The sequence below is a fragment of the Pelecanus crispus genome, chromosome 9, assembly GCF_030463565.1.
Source record: "Pelecanus crispus isolate bPelCri1 chromosome 9, bPelCri1.pri, whole genome shotgun sequence".
In the NCBI taxonomy this organism is placed as follows: Eukaryota; Metazoa; Chordata; class Aves; order Pelecaniformes; family Pelecanidae; genus Pelecanus; species Pelecanus crispus.
Window position 1 is genome coordinate 21339579 of NC_134651.1, and position 23538 is coordinate 21363116.

Genomic DNA, 23538 nt, shown 5'->3' on the forward strand with positions numbered 1-23538 from the left:
TGTGCAAAGGCAACTGTGTGGCCATGACATGTCTGAGCCCTGTCTCTGTGTTGGTTTTCTTCATCCCCAGCAGATTCATCCCCCATGGCGGGTGGAAGGGGCTGTTGGGGCGCCCCAGGGCCCCCAGCCCGCCCCATGTTGGGCAGGGCTCTGGTGTCAGAGCGGCTCCATCCCTGTCCTGATGAGCCAGGGCAGAGTGGGGAGAAAAGTGCAAAAAAAAAAGCATCCGCAAAAGGCAAGTTAAAGGCAGGCTGCAGCTTAACCCGCCCTCAGGGATATCTGTGACTGAAGGCAAGGGAAGTGGTGTGAATTGGAAAAAAAAATGCCCAGGTTCAGGGTGAGGAGACCCCACCGGTATGCCTGAAATGCTAGGGGGGTCCAGGGCCACTGGAGCTTTTTTGGGGCCAATCATAAGGAGATGAGGCCAGAGCAAACCTGCTCCTTTATTGGGTTGACAAGAAGTACACAAAGCTAAAGAAATAGGTTTTATTTTACTACTTTACTTTTACTTCTACTGTTATATACAGAAAGAGACCCATGGTGCTGGGCGGGGCGGAGGAGCCCATGGAAACTGGACTACTGCGGCGAAGATGCTGGATCGAAAGTAACGGAGTGAACGGTTATGTGTGCGAGGATGAGCTGTCCTAACAAATCTTCAGAGCTTCTATTTTAAACCCTTAACCAAAGAAACCCATTCCTAAACAAGCAAGCTGTGGGATTACAAGTCTAGCATTCATTTTTCAGCTCTGTCTGTGCTTTAACATGCAGGTCCTGCAATTGCATGGGGAAATAGCGAACTTCAGCCAGTTTTCAGTAATTAGGGGAACAATGACAGCAACTGTACATGTTAACTGCATAGCTAACCTCACAACACTTGGGGTATATATGAAGTCGTTATTTCCACCCACAAAAAATATCACCAATATTCACGAATCTCGTGAAAAAGATCAGGAAAGCAGAGAAAAAAAAAAAGGCCGAGCCAGGTAGCTGACATCAGAGCAGGGTGCTGTTTTCACTGTGTCACGGCTCAGCTGGCTGTTTGCAGCCCAGTCTTTCCCTAGGGCTTTGTAGTACAGCCACTTTTATGGACCCATGCTTAAATGGAACACTTTGGCCTTAAGATGCAACAATAGCTTACGTGCAGGACTCCCTAAAAGCACAGGTCCCTGGAGAGGAACATGAGGATGTCTACAAGAATGAGCTGGCTGTGGCCCGAAGCGTCAGAGCAGATTTGTGTAATCCTATCCCTTATAGACCAAGGAGAGGAGTTAATCATTTTCCAGGCAATGCTTCAAATTAGATCACTAGGGATATCTGTGAGGATTCCAAAAGAAATGTTCCTGACGGCCATTAATGTGTTCCCAGTGACGTACAAGATGCGCGCACGTGCACGCACACGCGCACACACACACACACATACACACAAAGCAGCAGCTAGCCTGGAAAAGAAATCAGCTTGTGTGCAAAGGTGCACTTAAAGCAAATTACATCACAAGGGACTCATTAATTTCCAGGGCAAATAATGACTCCCACCACCCTTCCACGTGTGCCCCCAGCAAAGGGGTGCAGGAGCAGGAGGCAGGGCATGCGTATAGCCCAGCTTCCACCCTTGAAAACTCCAAGGGGCCACGCTCTGTTTCCATAACACTTTTTACATGCTTACTTTTATGGGTCTCTTGATGACAATCTAAATCCTGCCTGTTCTTCAATAAACCATTAATCTCCCAGATAGAGTTCAGGGAAGTTGCTGTGTAGCAATAAAGTGCATGTTTCCAGGGCCCAGAGGGAACAAAAAGAAAAAAGTGAAAGGGAGTGACATTGTTTTTGAAAGACAACTTCCTGGCTTGGAGGAGGTGGGGGGCATGCAGGGTTATCTCCCTAAACCCTACCTGGAGCCTGCCCCTCCCCTCACCAAACCCTGAAGCCACTTTGCCTGTAACATTTGTGAGAAGAAGGACCACGCCTCCAAAATCAGGGCCAGTGTAAGAAAGGGGCTGGTCCCCCCATGTACCTTCCACCCTGATGGCCCAGGAGCCTTTTGTGAGTGGTGCCATCTGGAACTGTGCTTTCGTGAGCAGATACAAGCTGGAGAGAGTCACTGCTCATCACGACTCCCTCCGGCCCGCCAGACCTGGCTGGGAGGTCAGTGGGGAGAGCACTCCACCAATTCCCCACCAGCCAGCAATTCCACTAGCTCGCTCACATCACCCAATTTACAGGCTTGCTGCTGCTTTTGCAGGCTGAAACATAAAATGTCTCCTCTTTGTCTTCAAGCTACTTGCTTTTGGTGTGCTGAGGGTACCAGTCTCACAGAGCCAGTGTCGCAAAAGCCATCAAATCCCCACGCCAAGCTTGGTTAGTCCTGTCCTGGGTTTGCATTTGAACTGGTGACCCACAGTGGAAGTAACAAATTCTGTGCCCCACTTTATAACAGGAAAAATTAACACAATCTCTTGCATTTCCAGGTCCCTATAAAACTGATGTTAACCATATGTCAGTGTGTGAATTGTGTATGGCTGTTAGGAAAGCACGTACTGCGCTGCTCAAAAGAGATGGTAACAATCAGCATTAGAAAGTGCCAACGAACAGAAAAAATCATGTTCAATCTGTCTTAAGTGCCCTAAGCTATGTCTTTTATGCAGAAAAGAAAAAGAAGATAAAGAGAAGCCTGAAAAGATAAATTCCCTGGGCTACAGTCCTGTAGAAAAATGGTAGTGAGGGGGAAAAAAATAGGCACATCAGGAACATACATACAGATAGTAGTCAATTTATTGGACTCTCCCAGTTCAAACTGGCACCTCCCTCAACAGAAAAATGAGGGAAAATTCACTGTCTGTCTAGACATCATAAGTACAAGGACTCAAAGAGTCTAGTACTTCTACTCTAAACTCCTGGGTCTGTGATCCTTCCCTGGCACACATGTATCTCACAAATATTCCTATACAGGACACTTTTAATCCCAAAGCTCTGCCTATTCCATATGAATGTTATGTTCTCTTCTTTCCATATGAATATAATGTTCTCACCATTCCTGATGATAGTACTTCACAAGACAAACTAGAGGTCATGGAAGAGAGGCTCTGGAAAAAATTCTTTTCACTGACAAAAAGAATCCTGTGGTATTTTGAATGTCCTTCATGAGTTTAAATTATATTAGTAATGCATAAATACGTATGTAAATATCTACCCGAACACTAAGTACAATATCTATAGCTCACCTGAAGTAGTAAAAACCTTGAGCTGCAGCCCTAAGGCAACGTTTTTGCTTGCCACTGCAGCACGATGGTCAGCTCTGTCAGCAGCCATTTGCACCTCCCTAACAATGGCTCCCCGCAGAGGCAAGCTGCACGATCCTTTTCATCTGGTGTTGCATTCTTGATGAATATAGGAGAAAAAAAATTTACAGTGAGAATCCATCTGAGATACACATCCTGGCCAAAGAGCAGCTGATTAGATATGACTGAAGTTAATTATGTTTAACACTGAACAGCTAGACCCCGTGCGACAGAATGTGACAGAGCTATTGCTGCTGCTTCATTTGGTGAAGGCACAATGAGCAGTTCCTTGGTAAATATGGGTAGGTGCTACCATCACATCACCCATGTGCTTCACTGTCATTTCTTGATAACACTCACCCTTCTAACCAAAGTCAACGGCACCCGTTGGTGTAAAATCCTGTGCAACTGATCAAAATTAACACATATGCATAGGATGTGTGCACAACCCCAGACTTTCCACAGTGCTCTCATACAGTGCTGTGTGTGGAAAGTCACATCTGGAGAAACGTCCCAGTGGTGCTTGGGCTTTCAGCAGTCCCAGCAGCGCTCCATGCTTCTACAAGTGTCAAAAGTGTTCCCTGCTTCCCAGTGTGGCAGAAGCACAGTGCTAGCACGCTGAAAAGCAATTAATAACACTCATTAGCCTGCTATTGCTGACAGGATTGGCAATAGCAACAGGCTATTTTGTAGCATCAGGTATTTGTAAGGAAAATGATGAAATGGTGCTCCATTGGGGCTTGTCTGTGGCAGTCTGTCTGCTACTACATAGCTCCACACCTATTATTAAAAAATAGTAGCAGCAACACTCTTTTTTCTTCCTCTCTTCCCCTCTTCTTCTCTTCCCTCTTACAGCAAACCTTGCTTGATCCATTGATTGTGTTCTGAAGGGAGACAAGGGGGATATATATACATCCTTAGAGGTGCACAGTTTGCACTTCCTCCTGAAGAGAAGGAAAGTCTCGTCTTTTGTGTATTTATTCTCTAGGACAGAATTCAAAATCCCTTGTGAACATTGTGCATCGCACATCCTCTTTCCTGCACCATTCAGATAACATTTTCATTGCTGGGATGTGGCACAGCTGTCCCAGAGGGGGCTAGGCTGGGGACCAGCACCATGGCAGGCTTGCTCCAGGCCCAGCATTCATAGGTAAACTGCAGGGGATGGAGGCATCACATGCTGGCCCTGGATAAACAGCTGGAGTTCACACCAGAGGAAGTTCTTTAATTTTGTGGTTCCTTCTCCGAGTACAAAGAGTAACAAATCATGTGTCTTTTCTCACTTTTCATCAGAGCTGAGCACCCTGAGATGCTCAGCGTAGTTATTCTCACATCAGCCTTAGGCAGTAAAGATGTGCTCTTCTTTACAGTTTATAAATGAGATTCTTAGCCAAAGCAAGTAATTTTTCAGAGTACCATAGTGAACCTGGAGCAGAAGAGGGAACTGAATTTAGTCTCCCACATCCCAGGGCTACTGCCCCGCTCACCAGCACCTCCTCTCTCATGTCAGCCAAGTGAAAAGGCACTCTTACATGGCTTCTGCCAACCTGAGGAGGTCCAGTGGGATGAGCTGCACTCTTTGAGATAGTCACAGATGCTAGCAATTGTCATTTGTTGCCAGTGGCTAGTCTAGCATCTAATAGTATTAAGGGGGGGCAAAAAAGTTTGTTGTTCCTAGGTGGGCGAATGCTTTGTATTTAGACCATATCTTTTGTCTGAGAATCACAAGCACTTCCTATCTATCAAGAACACATCATATTCACACAGACAGGAATATAAGTAGCATCATCTGATAATCAAGTGAAGCACAGGACAATTGAACAGATTACCCAGGGAGAGAGATGGGAATGTAGCCTGTAATGCACTATTCAATAGTCTTCATTGTCCTTCTTTTAGTCACTTATTTGGATGGCGAAAGTCTCAGTCTAGCCTGGTCTAACATAAGTTGGAACCCTACCCAAACCCAAACTAAAACAAAATTAAGCTTTGAAACACTCGGGTGCTCATTGATTTTGTAGTCTTTTTCATTTTCTTCCCTAGTTGAGATGGATACAGAAGTGTCAATATACTAAGGCAGCATCTCATCTCGCAGCTATTTTTGGCTGTATGCAGTAGGAACTGCAGAGGCGTGTGAAAATGGAAAGAATACAAAAGCAAATCAACTAAATACACAGAGGCAAATATGAACAGTGCTTAAAAACCAATAGCCTAGACAATTTTATTAATTTTTATGCCTCTTAGATCCAAACCTCATATTTTAAATGTAAAATGCAACTGTGAACTTGGGGAGAAATAATCTTCCCACTGGAAAAACAAGGTCTGAAAAGATTATAATGCTAGCCTGGTAGGTCGACAACCTCAGGAGAACGTGGTCCAGCTTTGGCACAATTGCATCTGGCGCAACCAACTATACTGTCCAGCACCCTACTTTCAGCATCTCTGAGAATGCTCATCTGTCATGTGGCGGGGACTCCTTCTGCCTTTGTGGGGTCTTGAAATTTTGAGGTGAAAATTAAAGGCAGGTGGTTTAATCTTCTCTTGGTTGAAATCACTGTGATAAAAGTGCAGTCTGTGTTGGGGACCTGTGTGCTCCTTGTCCTCGAGCAGTACACCTGTCCTTGTCCAACATCATGCACTGAAGACTTAGAAACAGAAATGAGTGTTACAGTTTATCCATCTCCTTCCTTTCCAACCCTGTGAGAACTGATTTGATTATTTGGGTAGGTGTGGGCGCATGTCTGAGAAAGGGACAGATCCAGAGGGCCAGGCTGGGGAGAGATCTGCAATGAGTTGTAACACATGAGGCTCCTGGCCTTACTTACAATGATCTGTGACCTGCACTCCAGCCCAGGGAAAGTGGATTCTCTCGTATTCGTTAACCTTCCCTCCCTGGTTATCTCTTTCCCTGGCCCAGAGCACGGCAGTCCTCGGAGAGCCTGGGAGATCCTGTGCCTGGGGAAGAGACAGGTTCTGCATTTCCACTTCAATTATTCAGCAGGTTCAGTCTGTTGAATGAGTAACCTCACAGGTGCATCTGTATGTGATCCACTGGTAGGATTTAGGATTGTAAATCACCCAGCTACTGTCACAGATCCCAATGTGGTAATCTTGAGAACTGGCACTTATATTTACAGTAGGTCTTGGAGCCAGACCATGTACACGTCACATGTGGCCATCTTTTCCTCTTCTATCAAAGGTGATATGCATTAACTATTCCAGCAAATGTATGAGGTATAGCACTGCCAAAGAAATGGGAGCCTCATTGCTGTCTTCTTTCAAGAAAGAATGCATCTGTAAAACTAAAATCACCTCCATTCAGTCAAATTACAGTCAATTATCATTGCTCTCAAGCCTAGATCTATTAGCTCTGAATCTGATTCAACTCACGTACTGAAGCACACTGGAAATGTCTGTCATTTTTTGGAAAAAAAAAAAAAATTATTATTACCTTTTACTCCTTAGTAGTCAAAAGGATTTTGAAACAAGCTTAATGAGGGCAAGCATCTTCCTTCCATCTGTAGCTTTTCAAGATTAACAACACTTCTTTTATATTGGAATAATAGCTACCTGGTAGTCTTGGGTCACTGGGCTGTCTTCAAGGCATCATTGCATTCAGTTGCACATCCAACTAACTTTTATAGCTAAAATATATTTTTGCTTCTTTTTTTTTTTTTCCCTGGTAATACTCATTTGGACAAAGAAAAATGCCCTTGGACAAAGACACACCAAACTATCACGCATGCTTTCTTGAACCCCATGGGCCAAAGATAGCTCCATCACAGTCTGCAAGAAGGTGGCCACATTTTCGTGCTTAGTAGCTCACTTCAGTGTAAACAGACCCCAAAGCACACAGAGTTTCCCTTTATAGCAGCTCAGTTTAACTCAAGTAACCACTGGAATAAGCTAGATTTTTGATCCATAAAGCAGAGCTGTAATTTACATTTTGTTCTGTTTTTCCTTCTTATCACCAGTGCTGTCAGAAATCTCTTGATTCATTATTGTGGCAATGGAAACACTGAAACAGCAGCATGGGTAAATGTGGAAGATGCAACATTACTGACCCAGTATTCCAGGACACTGTGGGTTTCCCGGGAGATTACATTGCCAGAGCGGAATGCAGGCTTGCTGATGGGTAGCTTTAGGTCCACAGAAGCTTGTGAACAGGCCCCAGAACTATTTAATACGGGGTGAGTGAGGAGAGCAGAGCACAGGGGAACAGGTTTTGTGGGAAAGCGAGCAGCTATAACTTTATAGCAACCTGATTTTTAAAACAACCTCAAATTACCCCATGCAAGTAGGTCTCAGCCAATGCCTGTGACCCTTCACAGCTTCAAGGAGATATGAAAGTGCAAAGTTGCCTCTAAACACTTCCGTCCTGCATTGGGAGCCAGAATCCCAAAACGTCCCCTATCCCTAATGCTGGAAATGGCAGAGCAGCAATGAGACCCAGGATCAAAGCTTGTGACAAAGCCAGCTACGTACCATGGCCAAGTACTGGAAATCCAGGGGAAACAGAGACCTGTGTCAAATACTTGCCCCTAACCTCAACACTAGCCCACCCAATTTGCTAGAATGCAAATTTAAAATCAAAATTCAAAATGCGGACTTTTTGAGAGGCTGAATAAGTGAAAAAGAAGTTTTCATAGCAGCTTGTCAGTTTTTCCAGCCTCCTCAGTGGCTCGTCAGCAGCCCCAGCTCTTTACAGGAGGACTCCGGGTATCCATGCAGCCCTGCCGGCACATGGGCAGGAGCTGAACGCGAGGAGGTTGCCCAGTGCCCTGAAGAGCCAGTACGGACCCAAGGCAGATCTGCAGTCAGCCCACAATGCTGCAGTACTGTCAAACACAAGGAATCATTTCAAAAAGAGGCTAAGCAAGGATTCTGTAGAAATTTTGCGCAGTCCCATTACTGGAAACCTATTTGACGTAGTGAACAGACATGGAGACTTTTCCAGGAAATGTGTTTCTTTATTTAAATAAAAATTAGTGCCAGTAGAAACAATAAACTTTAAATACATGAGACAATTATATACAACTCAATGTTAGGAATTATATACATCAGGTTTTTTTACAGATACAAATACATTTATACCAAAAGTAAAAGGACAAAGGAGGAAGCAATGGAAAATGTGACAACTCGCGCATGTCAGTCTCATTTGGAAAGTTTCAGGATTCAAGTGATTCCAGGCAAAGTGCCAAACTTAATTTGGCTTCTTTCAAACTTAAAACAGCCCCTTTTGGAGTAAATCTACCAAAAAGCTTTATATGGTCTGATCCAAAGTTCACTGAAGTCGATGGAAAAATTCCCACTGCCTTCAGTCTGAACTGAATCAGGCCCTTTCTGAGCACAATGGAGCCTTTGTTCTGCCGTGTTTAGAGAGAGACAGTGATACCTCTGCAGGCTACATCACATCATATTAACCCTACAAGCCAAAACCAGAGTTCTCCCTTCTAAATGGCAGAAGTACAACAGACTCTTGCCTCAGTTCATTTCTGCTGTTCAGCGTTCATATTTTTCAAGCTGCCTCCCAAGCTCTAATGCCAGTGGATAAATCACAGAGCTATTTTAGCGCAGGAAATATGTGGAGACATTTTGCAAACATTTTGCTGCGCAATGCTTTAGATTCAGGCTCTTTAGCCCTCATGGTTCAGAACTAATCCAAACATTGTAATAAGTTATTATAAAATATAAGGTATGATTGAAATAATCATACATTGCTACGATATTAACATTACTTCTTTTAACAGTGCAATAATTTAGTAACTAATTTCACGAGCATTTGAAAAAATCACAGTACCATTAAATTAGTGGGGGAAGTTTATGGTTGTTTTAAAAACTAGTTACTAATGACTTTATAGAAATGCATGTGTCACATGCGAGCTGAATTAAAAAAAAAAGGTTGTAATGCAATATTTATCTATACTGGCTTAAACAGAGCAGAAAGGCTAGATTCTTTAATGATGTAAATGGGTACAGTTTTACTGACCTCAAATGGAGAATTCAACTCCAACAGAGAAGCACAAAATCTTGTGCATGTCCCCTGAAGTCAGGAGGACTCAGCTGATCACTTCGGTGGGGCCAGGATTTCACCCTTGCTAGGTTAAATTCTATTCTGAATTCGATCTATTTTTCAAGGGGGTATAACAGAGCAGCATTTGTTCAAGCCTTTCTACATCTTACACTTTGTGACAAAGATCTTTTAATGTCTTTTTTTTAACTTACAGATCTTTGCCTTTAGTGATCAAATGCACATGTCTTTAAAAAATACAAAAGCAAAAAACAAAACCACTTTTCCTACTAGCAACTCAATTAAAGGCTGGATTGCAGCAGAAGTTACCTGTACCAGTGCAGGTACAACTTAAGCAAAGATAGATATAGTGGCATGGATCTGAAACTGGACTTTACAAACCTCCTAGAAATTCAGTGCCTCTTTTTTTTTTTTTCCTTTTTCTTTCATTATTTCTGTGCCTAGTCAGTCTCCAGCCATGCTGCAATCTCCCTTCAACTACAGCATCAACAAATTTTCAGCTTTTGAGGCCTCATTGAGCAAATCTGCTGTTGGCTGTGGTTTGTTACAAGAAAAACACAGTAAAAGTACTTCTAGTCTATCACAGTTTTGTGTGAATGAGCATTACCCATCATCTTTAACAACCAGGCACTTGCATTAGGGTAACTTCCCTAAACATTTCCCAGATACTTGCAGAATTCTGAAATATGCAGAGACATGTCAGTAATAGTTACCTCGTTAGATAAAATATATATATTCTCCTTGTTCTTAGCTCTTATGGTAAGAAATAATAATGGAAAAATTAAAATTAAGCATCCCAATTATGTGCAAGTTACACTTTGGTGTTGGGTACCACTGCTTCCTTGTCCTACCAGCTCTCAGGAACGCCTCGGGCCCAGGGGCACAGATACCTGTTGAGAGTTCATTGGCGAGCAGGGAAGTAGAACCACAAGTTCTTAGTGGGAGCTCCACTCACGCTTTGGCGGCTGATCAAGGGAGCCCTGCAAGTGCTAGGAGTTCTTGTGGATGTTTTCTGCAGATCCCTCACTGCTTTCGTTGAGAAGCGTTTCTGACACTTCCCCCAGTTCAGCATCCAGCACTTCCTCCTGGATGGTGAAGTGCACATCTGGGGAGGAGGATTCGGAGCTCACGCTGCTGCCTTCCATCGAGCAGATGGCGCAGGACAGGGACGGCACCATGCTCTCCTGTAGCATGTTCAGCATCATGGGGATCTGGACAGATTTCAGCCCTGAGATGGTTGGTAGAGGCTTCACAGCTTCCCCCCATTCTCTCTCCTCATCTTTGTAGAGCAGAAGTAAATTGGACTTCTTCTCTTTTCTTTTGGATTTCATGTAGCCCAGCATTATCCCTATCAGAAAGATCCCGTAGAAAGACATGACGATCAGAATGTAAAAATACTCGTTGCTGTTGTTGTTCTCCGTGTTGCGGGATTCAGCATCAAGCATGGCTTGGGTCATGTTTGCATGGTCCATTTTCAGCCTGGAAAGTGTTTTACCACAACTAAAGCCTGGAGGAGAATGTGCATGTATATGTAAGATCAAACTTCAGACCAAAGATGTAAAAGAAACATCTGAAAAAAAGACACCCCCAAGCTATTCCTTGCTACTTGTAATTTGTAAGCTTCCAGGACACACTTGATTGAAGCTTGCAGTCTATCATACTTCTGCATTAATATTGTAACCGAATGAACTGTTATTCAGATACAGAAAACATTTGGGAAAAGAACATACATAATATTAAATCATGTTGAGTTCTATGCTGAATTATAAACCCCCCAGTCCTCATGATTAAAGAAAGAAAAGTATATAGAAATACTCTGCTAGGCACTTAAACATAGTTTTGTGCTACTTGACCATGTTTCCATAGGGGGAAAAAAGGTTAGAAGTATTATTTTATTCAATGGTGCCGGGGAAAAGAAAATCAAAAAGCAACTTACGTTGGTATGCAAATAATTCCTCCTTTTGCAAAGCTCAAGAGACCTTTCCTCTACCAAATGCCGGGTGTTCTGAAAACTTTCCTCTGCTGCAGTTGGAATAAATAGCTCTCAAGAAATGTTTCATCACGTGTTTTAGAGGCACAGTTTATAATAGTTTTGTGTTGGAGTCAACAGATGAACTTGAAGGATTGCAGTTCAACCCACTGAACTCTTAACAGCTGTGAAAAGAAAAAGAGTTGGGAATTCAGATTTTACTCTTTCCTAACCAGTTCAGCACTGGCTCTTTCAGCTTGTGAATCTGTTCCTTTCACTGCCATCCCAATTGTGAAACCTGACCTGTTACCCTGAGAGCTGCTGTGCAGAATGGAAAACCTGCAAACCATTATTCTGTGTCTCTCATAAAATATAGAAAACTATACATGTGAATTTTATAGTAGGTGCTATCAAGTTATTTACATGCCTGCTATACATAGTTTTCCCTGAAGAGATGGGGGAGGAAACAGGTTACTTTCTTTGCCTGGGACTAGTGACAAAGCTTTACAAAGTGTGTGCAAAACAAAGTGGTGACTTTCAACTCATGCTGCAGCTCCACTTTGCCACAAGGTGTGAGGCTGTGGCGAACTGGGCCCTGGGTCTGAAGCGAGTTTTGGATGGAGGGGTGCTGGTGCCACCTAACTTTAGCCATCAAATCAGCAACTATGGGATTTTGGTTCCGCACATAATCAGTGGAAAGGTACAGACTCCTATGGGGGCAACTTGGAGCTCCTGAAGTTAGCAGCCCCCTTCTGCCAGTTTGTAGAAACAGCCAAGAGTTACATGGTCTGCATGCTGTTTATGCATAGACCAGGACCACTGAGTTAATGCAGATTTTAGCACGAAGGCATATTAACAACTTCTGGGCAGAGGGATGCTCTCTGAGTCACTGTTGGAGGTTGTTGCAGCTGGCTGCTGGGCTGAGCAGGATGCTGCCCGGACCACTGGGGAGGGCAGAGTTAGGATGCAGGCTGGGTCGCGGGGCCCACAGAGTTCCCAGTCATCAGCTCAGTGGTACAGGAGGCTCTGAGACCCCTTTTCAGCACGTATGCAACAGTACAGGCCATGGGAAGAAGGAGGCCCAGCTTGCACCTTGGGGATTTCACTTCCTTATCCTCTCCATCCTTGTTCTTCACACACAAAGCCCAATTAGTCAGGCCCCACATATGTGATGTGAATGTCACCCCTTCTGCAAAGCTTCAAGGATGTTTATGTAACAGGACAGTCCGCTTCCAGAAAGTAGTCAACTGGTGCTGGAGTTTCCCAACGGTAGGTCTGGGGTTTTTTTCCCCTGCAGTCACTTGTGGATTCTTTGCATAGACAGCAAATTCTTTTCCAAACTCTGCCCTCACAATCCTCTGAGGTAAAGTCAGATAGCATTAACCTCTCTTCACATGTAGGAAAAAGCAAGAGAGAGGAGTTAAGCAACTTCTTTAAATGAAGTGAAGGATTCAAGAAAAGACAGAATTGCATCTGTGTTTGAAACCAACATTTTCTATCATTTCTCTGAACAACTCCACAAAGAAAAGAAAGGAAAAAAATTACATTAGCCAGATTCCCTTCTCTGCCCCTTAAAATAGAGGATCCACTCTTTAGGATGGTCATTTTATCTCCTTGCACATTCCCATGTGATAGCTCAGGAGCTGTTGATGTTGGACTAACGTCTACTGGGATTTCATCTGACAAAATCTGTCTACAACACCAGCTTGCCAAGTCTGGATTCTTCTTCCCTGTTCCCGACAAATTACTGAGCAGGCAGCAAGAGCGTATTAACTGGCAGGCTTAAGCATATCCCAGAGCAAGCCTCTGGATTTTCTAGCTAATTTGGGGGAATTTCTATTTCACACCTTTCTCAGCTCCATGCACTATTTGTTCCCCCATTCAGCTCCAGAAATTCGGAATTTGAAAAATTAGAGACAATGTGTCAGGTTTTACCAACAGCCTTTTACGCAGGACTTTCACAGAATGCTGAGGAAATGCCCAGCATTGCTGGGTCAATGAAAATTGGTTCAGTAGAAGGAGAAATCCTTTTTCTGTGCCCATGACACCCTAGGAAGCCAGCTCTGAAGCTCCTTGATCCTGGGAACAAGAAAACCTAAAGCCTGTCCTGCTGCCTCCTGTTGTCAGTGCTATATATAGGTCATCACCCACCTCGACACAAAGAGCGTTTTCAGGCATCCAGTGGTACCAACACCCCACAGCTCCCACCAGCGAGCCAGCAGAGCAGAGGCAGACTGGCTCTTCTGCAGGTGTCCGCAGGTGTGAATAGGGTCTCTTATTTGCTCCAAAGCCTCATATTTTTCGTGTAGGTGAAGCTCTGTACAAAGTTACCAAGATGAACGGCAGCACCCAACAGGAGCACAGGAAGACTGGTCAGGTACATCCATAAATTTATGCAGTCCCCCAAAGTTCAACTGAAAGATGACTGAATTGCATAATTATGCATAGTTATTGCTAAAAGCTCTTTGCAACTATATTTACTTTGGCTAGCTGATGACAATTCTTCCCCATCTGTTAGCCCATGATTCTGAAAAACAGTTTAATTTTAAAAAGGCCTGGAAGGAATCCCTGAGCCTTCTACAGATATGAAGAGGAGGGATAGGAAGACAACACTGGGGAATAACCACCTGAAAAACATATGCCACTTGTGTACTGGTGCCATAAGTCAGCTTTCTTAAGCTGTACCCTGTAGAAACTGTATTTTTTACTAAAAAAAAAGACCTAGAAAATTGAAAATTGGAGCCTTTTAATTTTGTGTTTCAAAATTACTTTTGTTGCAAATTACATTACACATTGCATAATGTAAAACCATGGATTATGGCAAAAATACTTGTTCAATTTGAAGTAATTTATTTTTGGAGTTAAGGTTGCTAGCTATTTCTTGTTTGAGGTTTCGTTCTTCCTTTCAGATCAATTTTTTTCCCCCCAGACTTCACAAAATTCCCCTGAAATTTCACTTACAGGTCTCTTACACTTTCAGCAATTGCCTCTCACGTGTTCCTCTTCACCCCCAACCTAGGCTATAACATCTAAGAATAATCCTCATGCTGTTGCTCCCACCTTTCAGATTCTCCCTTTCGAAAACATTCAGACTAATAAAGCAGAGCAACAGCCAGGCACTCCAACGATGAAAAGGTCACAACATAGTTGCTGATGCTAGATTTTTTTTCTCGAGGTCCCTGTCTCCTAGACAGTCTTTTGTGGCAGCAACCTCTGTCACCAAAGGATGCAAAAGTTGAAGCTTGAGGCATCCCATGGCGCAGGAATTCTTCACAACATTGCTTAAGGGATAGTATAATGTGAACTCTTTCTCCAACTAAAAATTTGAGGACAATCAGAAAACTGAACAAAGGCAGAATCCATTATGAAGACAACATGAAACGTCCTTGGAGACTCAGATGACTCTGCAGGCTGCATGGAACATACATGCCTAACCCTTCATTACAGGCATAATCTATGGTCTGATGCTGCATTTATCTTTCTTTTTCCACTTAGTGAGTTAATAAGACTAAAGGTAAAAGGCACAACTGTTAAAGGGCTAGCTCCTAAGGGAAGCTGAGCCTGTTTGATAAGTTTATGCTAACAGTATGATTTGAAAGAGTGTTTGAGCATGTGCATTTTTTGAAGTAATCATCTGAAAATCTGAAAAAAAATGGAAGAAAAGAGAAATGGGAAGGACAGAGGGGTTGGGTTTTTTTCTTCCTGCACATGGACCTTTAATGGAAGCAATGGTTGAGAATTTACCACTAGGAAGAAAAAGGGGGGTGAGTTTTGCCATGCAAACATTGACTTAGTGATGACTGAGATCTTCCAGACACTGTGGTTGGGAAAGGACAGCAAAGGTGATCAATATTTTTCACTCACATATATGATTTCAATTAAAGTAAAATTAGAGATCAAGAGCTGGGTTTGACACCATAAAGGAAGACACAATGAAAAGGGATGTTTGTGCCTTTGATTTGGTCTTGCATTTAAAGACCTGTCATGCTGAGATGTATGTACTGACTTTTGGTCCCACTGCAAAACACAAGTCTCACAGAGGACCTGATCCAAAGCTCCTTGAAGTCAAAGCCCCTTAAAGTTAATGGCAGCGCCTCACCTAAAGCGAGTGTCAGATCAGGAATGGCACCTGCTCCTTTCAACTTCTGTGCAACTCAGAGTCAATTTTCAGTGAAGCTTGTGGGTGTATTGGAATACAAGAGCTAGTTCAAAAGCAGCAAGCAAGTCATGCACTCATTCCCAGAGCAGGGAATGAGTAGCAGCCCGACACAAGCCACGTGCCTCCTTGCTAATAAGCCTACTTACAGTATGAAATTTATGAGCTTTACTATACGCTCTTAATGCTTCTATGCCTCAGTTCACCCACTTGTAAAATGAATCTAATAATACCTACAAATGACACTGTGAGGGTACAGCACAGTAATGCACTTGCGGATCACTACCTGAAAAGGTAATAACAGTTGTGTTCATAAGCACAACAGCATTACCACATGGCTGGGCTGGCATCTGAGCAATTCTCACACAGCTCTAGGGTCGGTGTCATTTTCCATCACTCTTCCTTATTTTTCATACTGCAGAAATAGATTACATTTTTTATATACTTCATGCAAGCTATTTCTAGAGGAAGGTGGCAAATTTCTCAGTGTCATCCACAATACACCATGTTACCATCTGGATACCAAATGGAAGTAACACTCTGCCTAGTTATTAATTGTGAAAAACTCAGTAAAAGGCTCAGCTCTGCCTCACAACCTTCACTAGTGAAAGCATGCAAATATAAGTGCAAAAGATGCACGCATCAGCCTCCTTTCCAACTTCAGCATTTAGTTTGCTTTAATTCAAATTTTATTTAACCTTCGTAGCAGGTCCCCGGATCATGAAACTTCAAATTTGTCAGGCATTCCCTGCACCCAGAGCAGCAAAAACTCTCTACCAATAGTAGTAAATATGGGGCTCAGAAGCACCACACAGCCAAGGTGCCCTAGCGCTCTCAACTCTAGCACTGGCAAGAGATTTCCCAGAAGTCACATCCAGAGTATTACAATTGCCCTCCAAGCACACAACAAAGATCTGTAAGGCAAATTGGTTTCTGATCCTGAGAGATGACAAGCAACAGAAAATCTCAATGATATCTGTAATAACAGTTTACCCTAAATTTAGCATTTGCTGTAAGGCATGTGTTGTGGGAATCTTGGAGTTTTGGGATAGGCATTTCTTTTCAACCCCTAAACTGAATTTCATAAAGCTATGAGTGACTGGAAACAAATAGAGTGGAAACAGGTAACTCTCATGATAGCAATAACAAGAAATTACATTTAAAAAATAAAGATTTTTCAGTGGCTGATATGAGAATCCGAGTGCAAAGTCATCACATCCTCAATTCTCTTTCCTGTAGCTGAGACCTATTACAAAGTTATTTTATCAATATATATTTCTATACAATAAAATGAAACTTATACTTCATATTACCTTACCTTTTTCCTTTGATACGGCACAGAGGCTGTAGGTATGTTTCATCTGAAAATGCTTTTTCTTTTCTTTTTCCTTTTTTTTTCCAAACAGAATTATCTGTTGGATGCACCACTTTAAAAACAAAATAATTAAAAGCTTTCTTTGCTCTCAGTGTCAAGTGCTAGGTTCAGTTGCACTGTATGCAATCAACAGTGTTTGATGTATTTATTTCTATTTGGGATTTAAAACAGTTAGCAACATACCAAATTTTGGATGCCATTTAAAAACAAAAAATCAAAAACCTCTAAATTTGATTAGCAGTATTTAGAAGAAATTCACTGACAAATCCAAACACACGTTTCTGTTTCTTCAGTGAACAGTGTTTAATCTTCCAACTATGGAAATGTGCCTTATGAAGGGCCATTCATCTTCTCTCTGAACTGATTCTGACTCTAATCAGCTCAGAATTAGCACTTTGATTTACATTAGAGAAGGCTTCTAACAGAGCACTTGCAAGCCCTTAGAGGAACAAGGCACGTTTCTCTTCATTATTATTTTTTCCAATCCTGGAAAATTTGTCTGCAAAGTAAAAAGCAGCCCATGCTATTTCACAGCCATGTCAGCGTAGCATCCCAGGTCACTGTGACCTTCAGCGCATATGGGATTTTTCACTTTCACATGGATACCAGATGTTGAGCCCTCTCTCCCTCTCATGTTCAAGGCCCTCAGGCTTTTGTACAACATCAGAGACTCAGCATCATGTGCATTTGTAACACTCCCTTCGAGTTTTTGTTGTGAAACCTCCACATTTACTGTAGCTGTTGCAGCAAACATCGCACTCCATTAATTTCTGCTCTCAACCCCGTTGACCTGAATCTTCACAGGATTGCAAATACAGTTTAAATTTCATCACTGCCTTTTTCTACAGCAGTCCCCTTTCAAGCTGAAGCAACTAAGACAGCACTTCAGTTTGATTTATTACATCTTGGCATCTGTTGACTGTACGCACTTTTAGAGCATAAAATACCCAGAACAAGCTATTTGTATTCTTATTCCAAAAGTCTGCTTTGGAAAACGTGACACAAGGCACAAAATAGCAATCTGGGGTGTAAAGAGCATCAACTGGATGAACCTCAGATGTACAGCAAAGAGGACAGAAAGTATAAAAAAGAGGCAGCCACAGCACATGCATCCTCTCCGAAGGGAGGGACTCTATGTGGCAATGGGAGGGAAAGCAAGAAGCTGTGATTTCCGAAACCTGAGGCCAAACTCCCAGTCTCAAATGATGAACCCATCTGCAGGTTGTCTGTGGTTCCTGTAAGGTCTGGATTTCCCTTTTAGTGCCTGGATACAAGAAGTTAAGATGATTCCTGAAAACGAGCTGAGATCTGTTCCTGTATTTCTGTATTTAGGTATCAGCCCATGGAGCCGCAGGTGTGAGTATGCAGAGGATGAGTCCCTAAATGCATAATGCAGAGAATGGGCTGTACACAACGCAGGGTCATGCCAGCTTTAACAGAACAGGATTTCTTCCTTCTCAACTGGTAGAAAAGCTTCATTTCTTTCAGTTAACACAAGCACTCGTAATCCAGCCTTGTGTGGACAACTGATGGAGCTCAAATGATGTAATCTTGCATTACCAGGACCCTGATTGATGTAACAGCCCCCCCCACCCTCCCATAGCTCCTGCATGAAAGAAATTTCAAAAGAGCTCCAAGAGACCTGGAAAAGTCCAAGGAGAAGCCTGATGGGAGAAGCCCTCCTGACATTTCTCTCATCAGCACAGCGAGTTCGCACCCTGCAGGTTGGTTGCACCCCATGGGTGCACACAGCATCTGACTGAACGGACAGAAAGCGTCCAGCCCTCTGGGAACCACTTGCCATGTTCCCCATGGGGTCCACAGCCACGCCATCCCATGGAGAACTCTCCCCGTGCTGTGTGCTGAACAGAAAGAGGGGAGAGAGCACACTTTGACAGTGCAACAATAAGGTTGATCAAAGGAATCAAAATTACTTCCCAAATTAATTTTTAAAAAGCGATATCAAAGAAAAGAAACTTAGTTACACATAAATGCCTACTTTAAGCAGGGACGGCTTACTTGCAAATGATCAAAGAAACCGGAGGGGATGTATTTTTCAAGTACAGGCATTTATATCTCAGTGGGGAGACATCATCCCTTCTTGAACGTATTTGTTAAAGCAAAGACAACCATTGGTTTGATGGAATTATGCTTTTAGAACTTAGGGGAAAACAGTCTCCTCTCTTGGCTGCTCATAACATGTGAATAATCAGCCCAAAGTAAACAACATGTGGTCTTGTGTGGTCTTTTTGCTCTTCATATGAGGCTATTTCACTCGAATCTAGGAAGTGACAGGAAGTGGGGAATTCTGCACAGATACAGGAGATCCTGCGCTTTCCCAACAAGCTCTGGAAATGCAGAGTGTTTGGGGAAAAAATATTGCTTTTCCAGATGGGAAATACCAAAAAATACATCTAGACACATAGGATGAAGTAATACTCCTTCAAGTCACGCAACTAAAGAATTTTGATGTAGCCATATTCACAAAATTTCCCGACTCTTTCATAAGCATGTGAACGTTCACAAGTCAAAGGACTACTAATCAATTATTAAACTGATGTGTTAAAGGAGTTCCTGAAAGCAACGTAACTGCTGTATTATTTGTAAATATAGTTCATGATGTGTGGTGGTTGCTCACATAAATCATCCACTTAGGGAAGAGAAATAGCACGCCGGCAGATGAAAGGGCTCAGCACAGCAGGGTCTGCGTTCCCTTTGCTGTTGCACTGCAGGCAAGGATCCTGAAGAACGACGGCTGTTTAACACACTGCTACCCATTTTCAAATGAATATGGGGGGCAGAAAGTTCGTGGTGGTTTTCTTAACCGTCACTTGCTCATTCGACCCCAGCTCACCCTGCCTACACCCGTCATGGCAGCGGATGCACACAAACCATTTACTCAGCGTGTTTCCAAATGTCTGCTCCCTTTCCCTACAACTTCTCTGCCACATGACCCAGCCACGTCCCCATCTCTCTGACTCTTCCTCCGCGTGGTCTTGACTTCCACCCCACCAAGCCATTGAGTCCAGCTCGGCCAAAAGCCGGGAGAGGTTTGCTACCTCCATGTAATTTTGCTGGCTCCCTCTGCCCCATGGGCTCAGCTCCATGCTCTGTGTATCGCACAGCCAAGAGGACACAGGCTTCTCTCATATTAAGTCTTTCAGCTGTGAACTCAAAATGCAACCTGGATGCTGTTGCTTTGAAAGCTGGAACTCCTGCAGTCCTCGCCGACCTTTCAGGGTTTACCTCCTCCTGAGGTAAAGCTCCCTCCACCTTCTCCATCCATGACTCTTGTCCCTCTCCTTTGATTTCTCCCATGGTATCTCATTTCCACCATCAATGTCCTCCACAAACCAGGTTGCCAAAGTGTCTTCTTCAAACCCCTCTAAACCCCACCTGCTTGGTTATAGGGGTAGGGGGGAACAGAGATAGGAAAGAGATTTTAAGGAAAGTCTAAATAAAAGACAATGAAAAATACCCACATGCACATTACTCAGCACCACACACCCATTTACTTGTCCGTGACCTCTATAGCTTTTCTCTGACATTTCTGTTTATAAACATACTTACCATGTCATATCAAACCACAATGCTGTGTTTTTGCTGGGGCAGGACTGTGTCTTTAGCGAGATACCTCACATTTTTCTGAGCCCTGAAATAGCAATCACATCCCATACATTTGTGAAGCATGCTCAGCTGGGACAGCTCTGCAAAGCTCCAAGTGGTTTCCCAATATCTCCCTCCAAGAAAAAGCTGCCAGAAACAGTTCCTTTCTTCTCCCAAAAGATAAACTCTCTTTGCCGCATCTCCCTAGGGGTGCAGCTCAGCCCCCCGCCGCCAGCAGAGCTGGGGCTGGTGCAAGGCGCATTCCAGGAATGCTTCCAGCCAGTGCACCCTGTGCTTCTAACTCTCCTCCTTTTCCTAAACATTCAGCCATGGTTTAGCCAGACTTTTTTTTTTTTTTTTTTTTTTTTTAAATAGTTGCTCATTCTCAAGCAGAGACGGGTGCATCTATTCCGGAAGGTTCCCTGCCCAAGTCTTCATTGCCTGGTATATCTTACTTGGATTAGAGCCCAGACCTAGAAAATGTTCATCCAAAATCATTTGTGTTTGTAAATAACAGATTAAAATGAAAAACTGCATGCAGATTTAATTGCTGTGGGTATAATAATCTCAGCATTAGGATTAGCCACCAGCATAAACAAAACAAAACAAAAAAACCCCCCAAACCCCAGTTATCTGGGATTAAGGAGTCTTGACGATCAAACTTTATGATTTGCTGCTGAACCAACCAACACATCTAAAATATATCATTATTTTTTCCCAAACCTAAGAACTAATGAGATAAAACAAAACAAATTCTCATCAATGTTTTGGTCTATTATAAAGTATTTTTTTAAATATCAAGCTGACTCTCTGAAGACTACAGCAGAAGGTAACTAAAGAGTAGGCAGCACAAAATCACCATGAAACTGGGTGATGAGCTGTGCTGGGCTGCAAGTTTGAGGCAGTGAGGGCAGAACCACCTTGTTCTGGTCTCCTGCATGATGTAGAAGTGAATAAAACAAAATTAATCTCTTCCAGTTACGATAAGGATAAAAAGCAGCTGCAAAATCATTGAGAACAGGGCACAGATCGGAAACCTCTGAGGATGCCACACCACTTTTTTTGAATCACAGTTTCTAGAAATTCCGCAGGAGTCAGACTTTTGTTGTTGCTGACTGTTGAACTTGAAAAGCACACTACTAAACCGGGAGCTCAGTTGCTAGAGAAGCGGCAGATGCAATGGTTGATGCAGAGGGCGATCACCTTCGGCATTGGCGGGGCTCTGCCCTGCCTCTGGCTGCAGCCCACGCCAGCTCCCACGGCTCTCTCTGGAGGCAGGGCCGGGCTGATGGACCTTACTGGATCCTGAAAGGTCCCGGGTAGGAAGCTCACAGCCCCTGTGCTCTCTCGCAGACTCCCACTGCGCTTGATTTCAAGGAAAGAAAGTATTTGTTCTATTACAGCCAGTCAACAAGCACAGGCTCAGCCTGTGAACTGCTCATTTCCTTTAGACACAGCAAATCCTCACAGGGGTCGTTTCCCGCTGAAGTCGCTGGGTTTGTTTGGTTTTCTGTGAGGCGAATCATATTCTGCCCTTTGGGCTTAATACCTAAATCCTCTTCTAGATAAGATTCCCACTAACTCAGCCCTGTAAGTTGCCAGCCTCATAACCTCGTATCCCATCGACGTCAATAGCAATGAGGGTCGGTCACCTCTTCATAGTGCTTCAGAACACCATATTTGTGTTACTACAAATCTGTTCCCTGTGCAGACATCGCTGTAGCACCTCCAGATCTCATGGTGTAATGTTGGGTGGTCTCTGGTACAACCCTGCCGCCACCTCGCTCTCAAACACAACTCATCTGGACCCTCTCTTCAGTACCCAGCAAACCACAACAGGCTTCAATACTTCGTACAGAGGAAATTTGTAAAAAGTCCTATCTCATTGTTGGAAATCTCAGTGGGGGGAAGCCTAGGTCATCGCCAAAACACTGAGTTGTCCTGTTAGGTTTTGTGGTGTTGGGGTGGGGTGGGGGGGAGTGTCCCGTCCCCCTCGTGACTGGTTTCAGGATCTGATCCATCTCAAAAAGGAATAAAAGATACAGACATTGATTCAGATATCCATTGCTCGGACACTTCAAATAAATTGCCCAGCTCCTCTCTGTAATTTAGCTCAGGAAAGCAGCCACTTTGCTAAATTACAGATTTTAGAAGTTTTACAAGTAAAGTGATCCTAGGCTTTGCCCCCTAATTTATTAGCAGTTTCATTTCATTTCTCTTAGCTTCCTCAACCCTTCATTTAAGAACCAGTCAAGTTTCAACCAAGTGGGTTCATTATCACATGGAAAAACTCACGTGCTAGACTAGTGCTATAGACTGCACTAGTGCCCTTAAAAATAATAACTACAGCAGGAGTAAGCTGCCAGCCCCTAACGTGGGCCAGCTCGGACTTCCCTGTCACCCCACGTTGCCATGGCTACGAGTGATGCTCAGAAACCAACGCTGCCACGGAGATGGGATTGCCATGACACCGAGGCAAGCGGGAGGCGACGCTGGGCAAGTAACACACTCCGAAACGGGATGCCGTCATTTTAATTAATAAGGGAACATAACATAGCCACTTACAGGTAGGTAATGCAGAAATTTAGCAGCGTTTCTGTTGAATTAAACTTCGGAGAGGTTTTAATCTCGCTTTAAAAACAAATGGCAAAAATGCAAGGTCTTGTTAACAAAACAAATTACGGACAAAATATATTGGATTTCTATTGTTATAACAATAAAGTGGAAACAATTAATATGCACTAAACATAAGTAAAACCCAAATGAGGATCCCTTACATCTCTATTAACTACATATTTCTGCTTTTCTAAAGATGAAGGGTAAAGGCTTCCCAGGAGTCAATTACAATGCAAGAGAAAGCAAGCAAGAGGCAAACTCCTCTGTCCCAGGATTTTTAATACTGGAAATTCGTCCACGACTGCAGGGGGTACAGGACTCAGCCTGTGTGATCCACAAGCACTCTTAAGCAGGACCCATGTTATCAATTCCCTCCATTTTACTAGGTATCTTGTGGTACTGAGATACTCATCTCATGCTATTCAGTTGTTGCCAAGACACCATTCACCCTTCTGATTCCCCATTAGCATCAGCTAATAATCTTCTGCTGGCTGGTTTTCAAAGAGCTCCAGA

The 23538-nt window shown here is 43.3% G+C and overlaps 1 protein-coding gene across 1 annotated transcript; it reads right to left on the minus strand.

The window, feature by feature from the left end:
* Positions 1–10292: 10292 nt before the first annotated feature.
* Positions 10293–10775, minus strand: KCNE4 (potassium voltage-gated channel subfamily E regulatory subunit 4). Its single transcript, XM_009487843.2, has one exon. The coding sequence runs from the start codon at positions 10773–10775 to the stop codon at positions 10293–10295; it is 483 nt and encodes a 160-aa protein (XP_009486118.1).
* Between the last annotated feature and the right edge of the window lie 12763 nt (positions 10776–23538).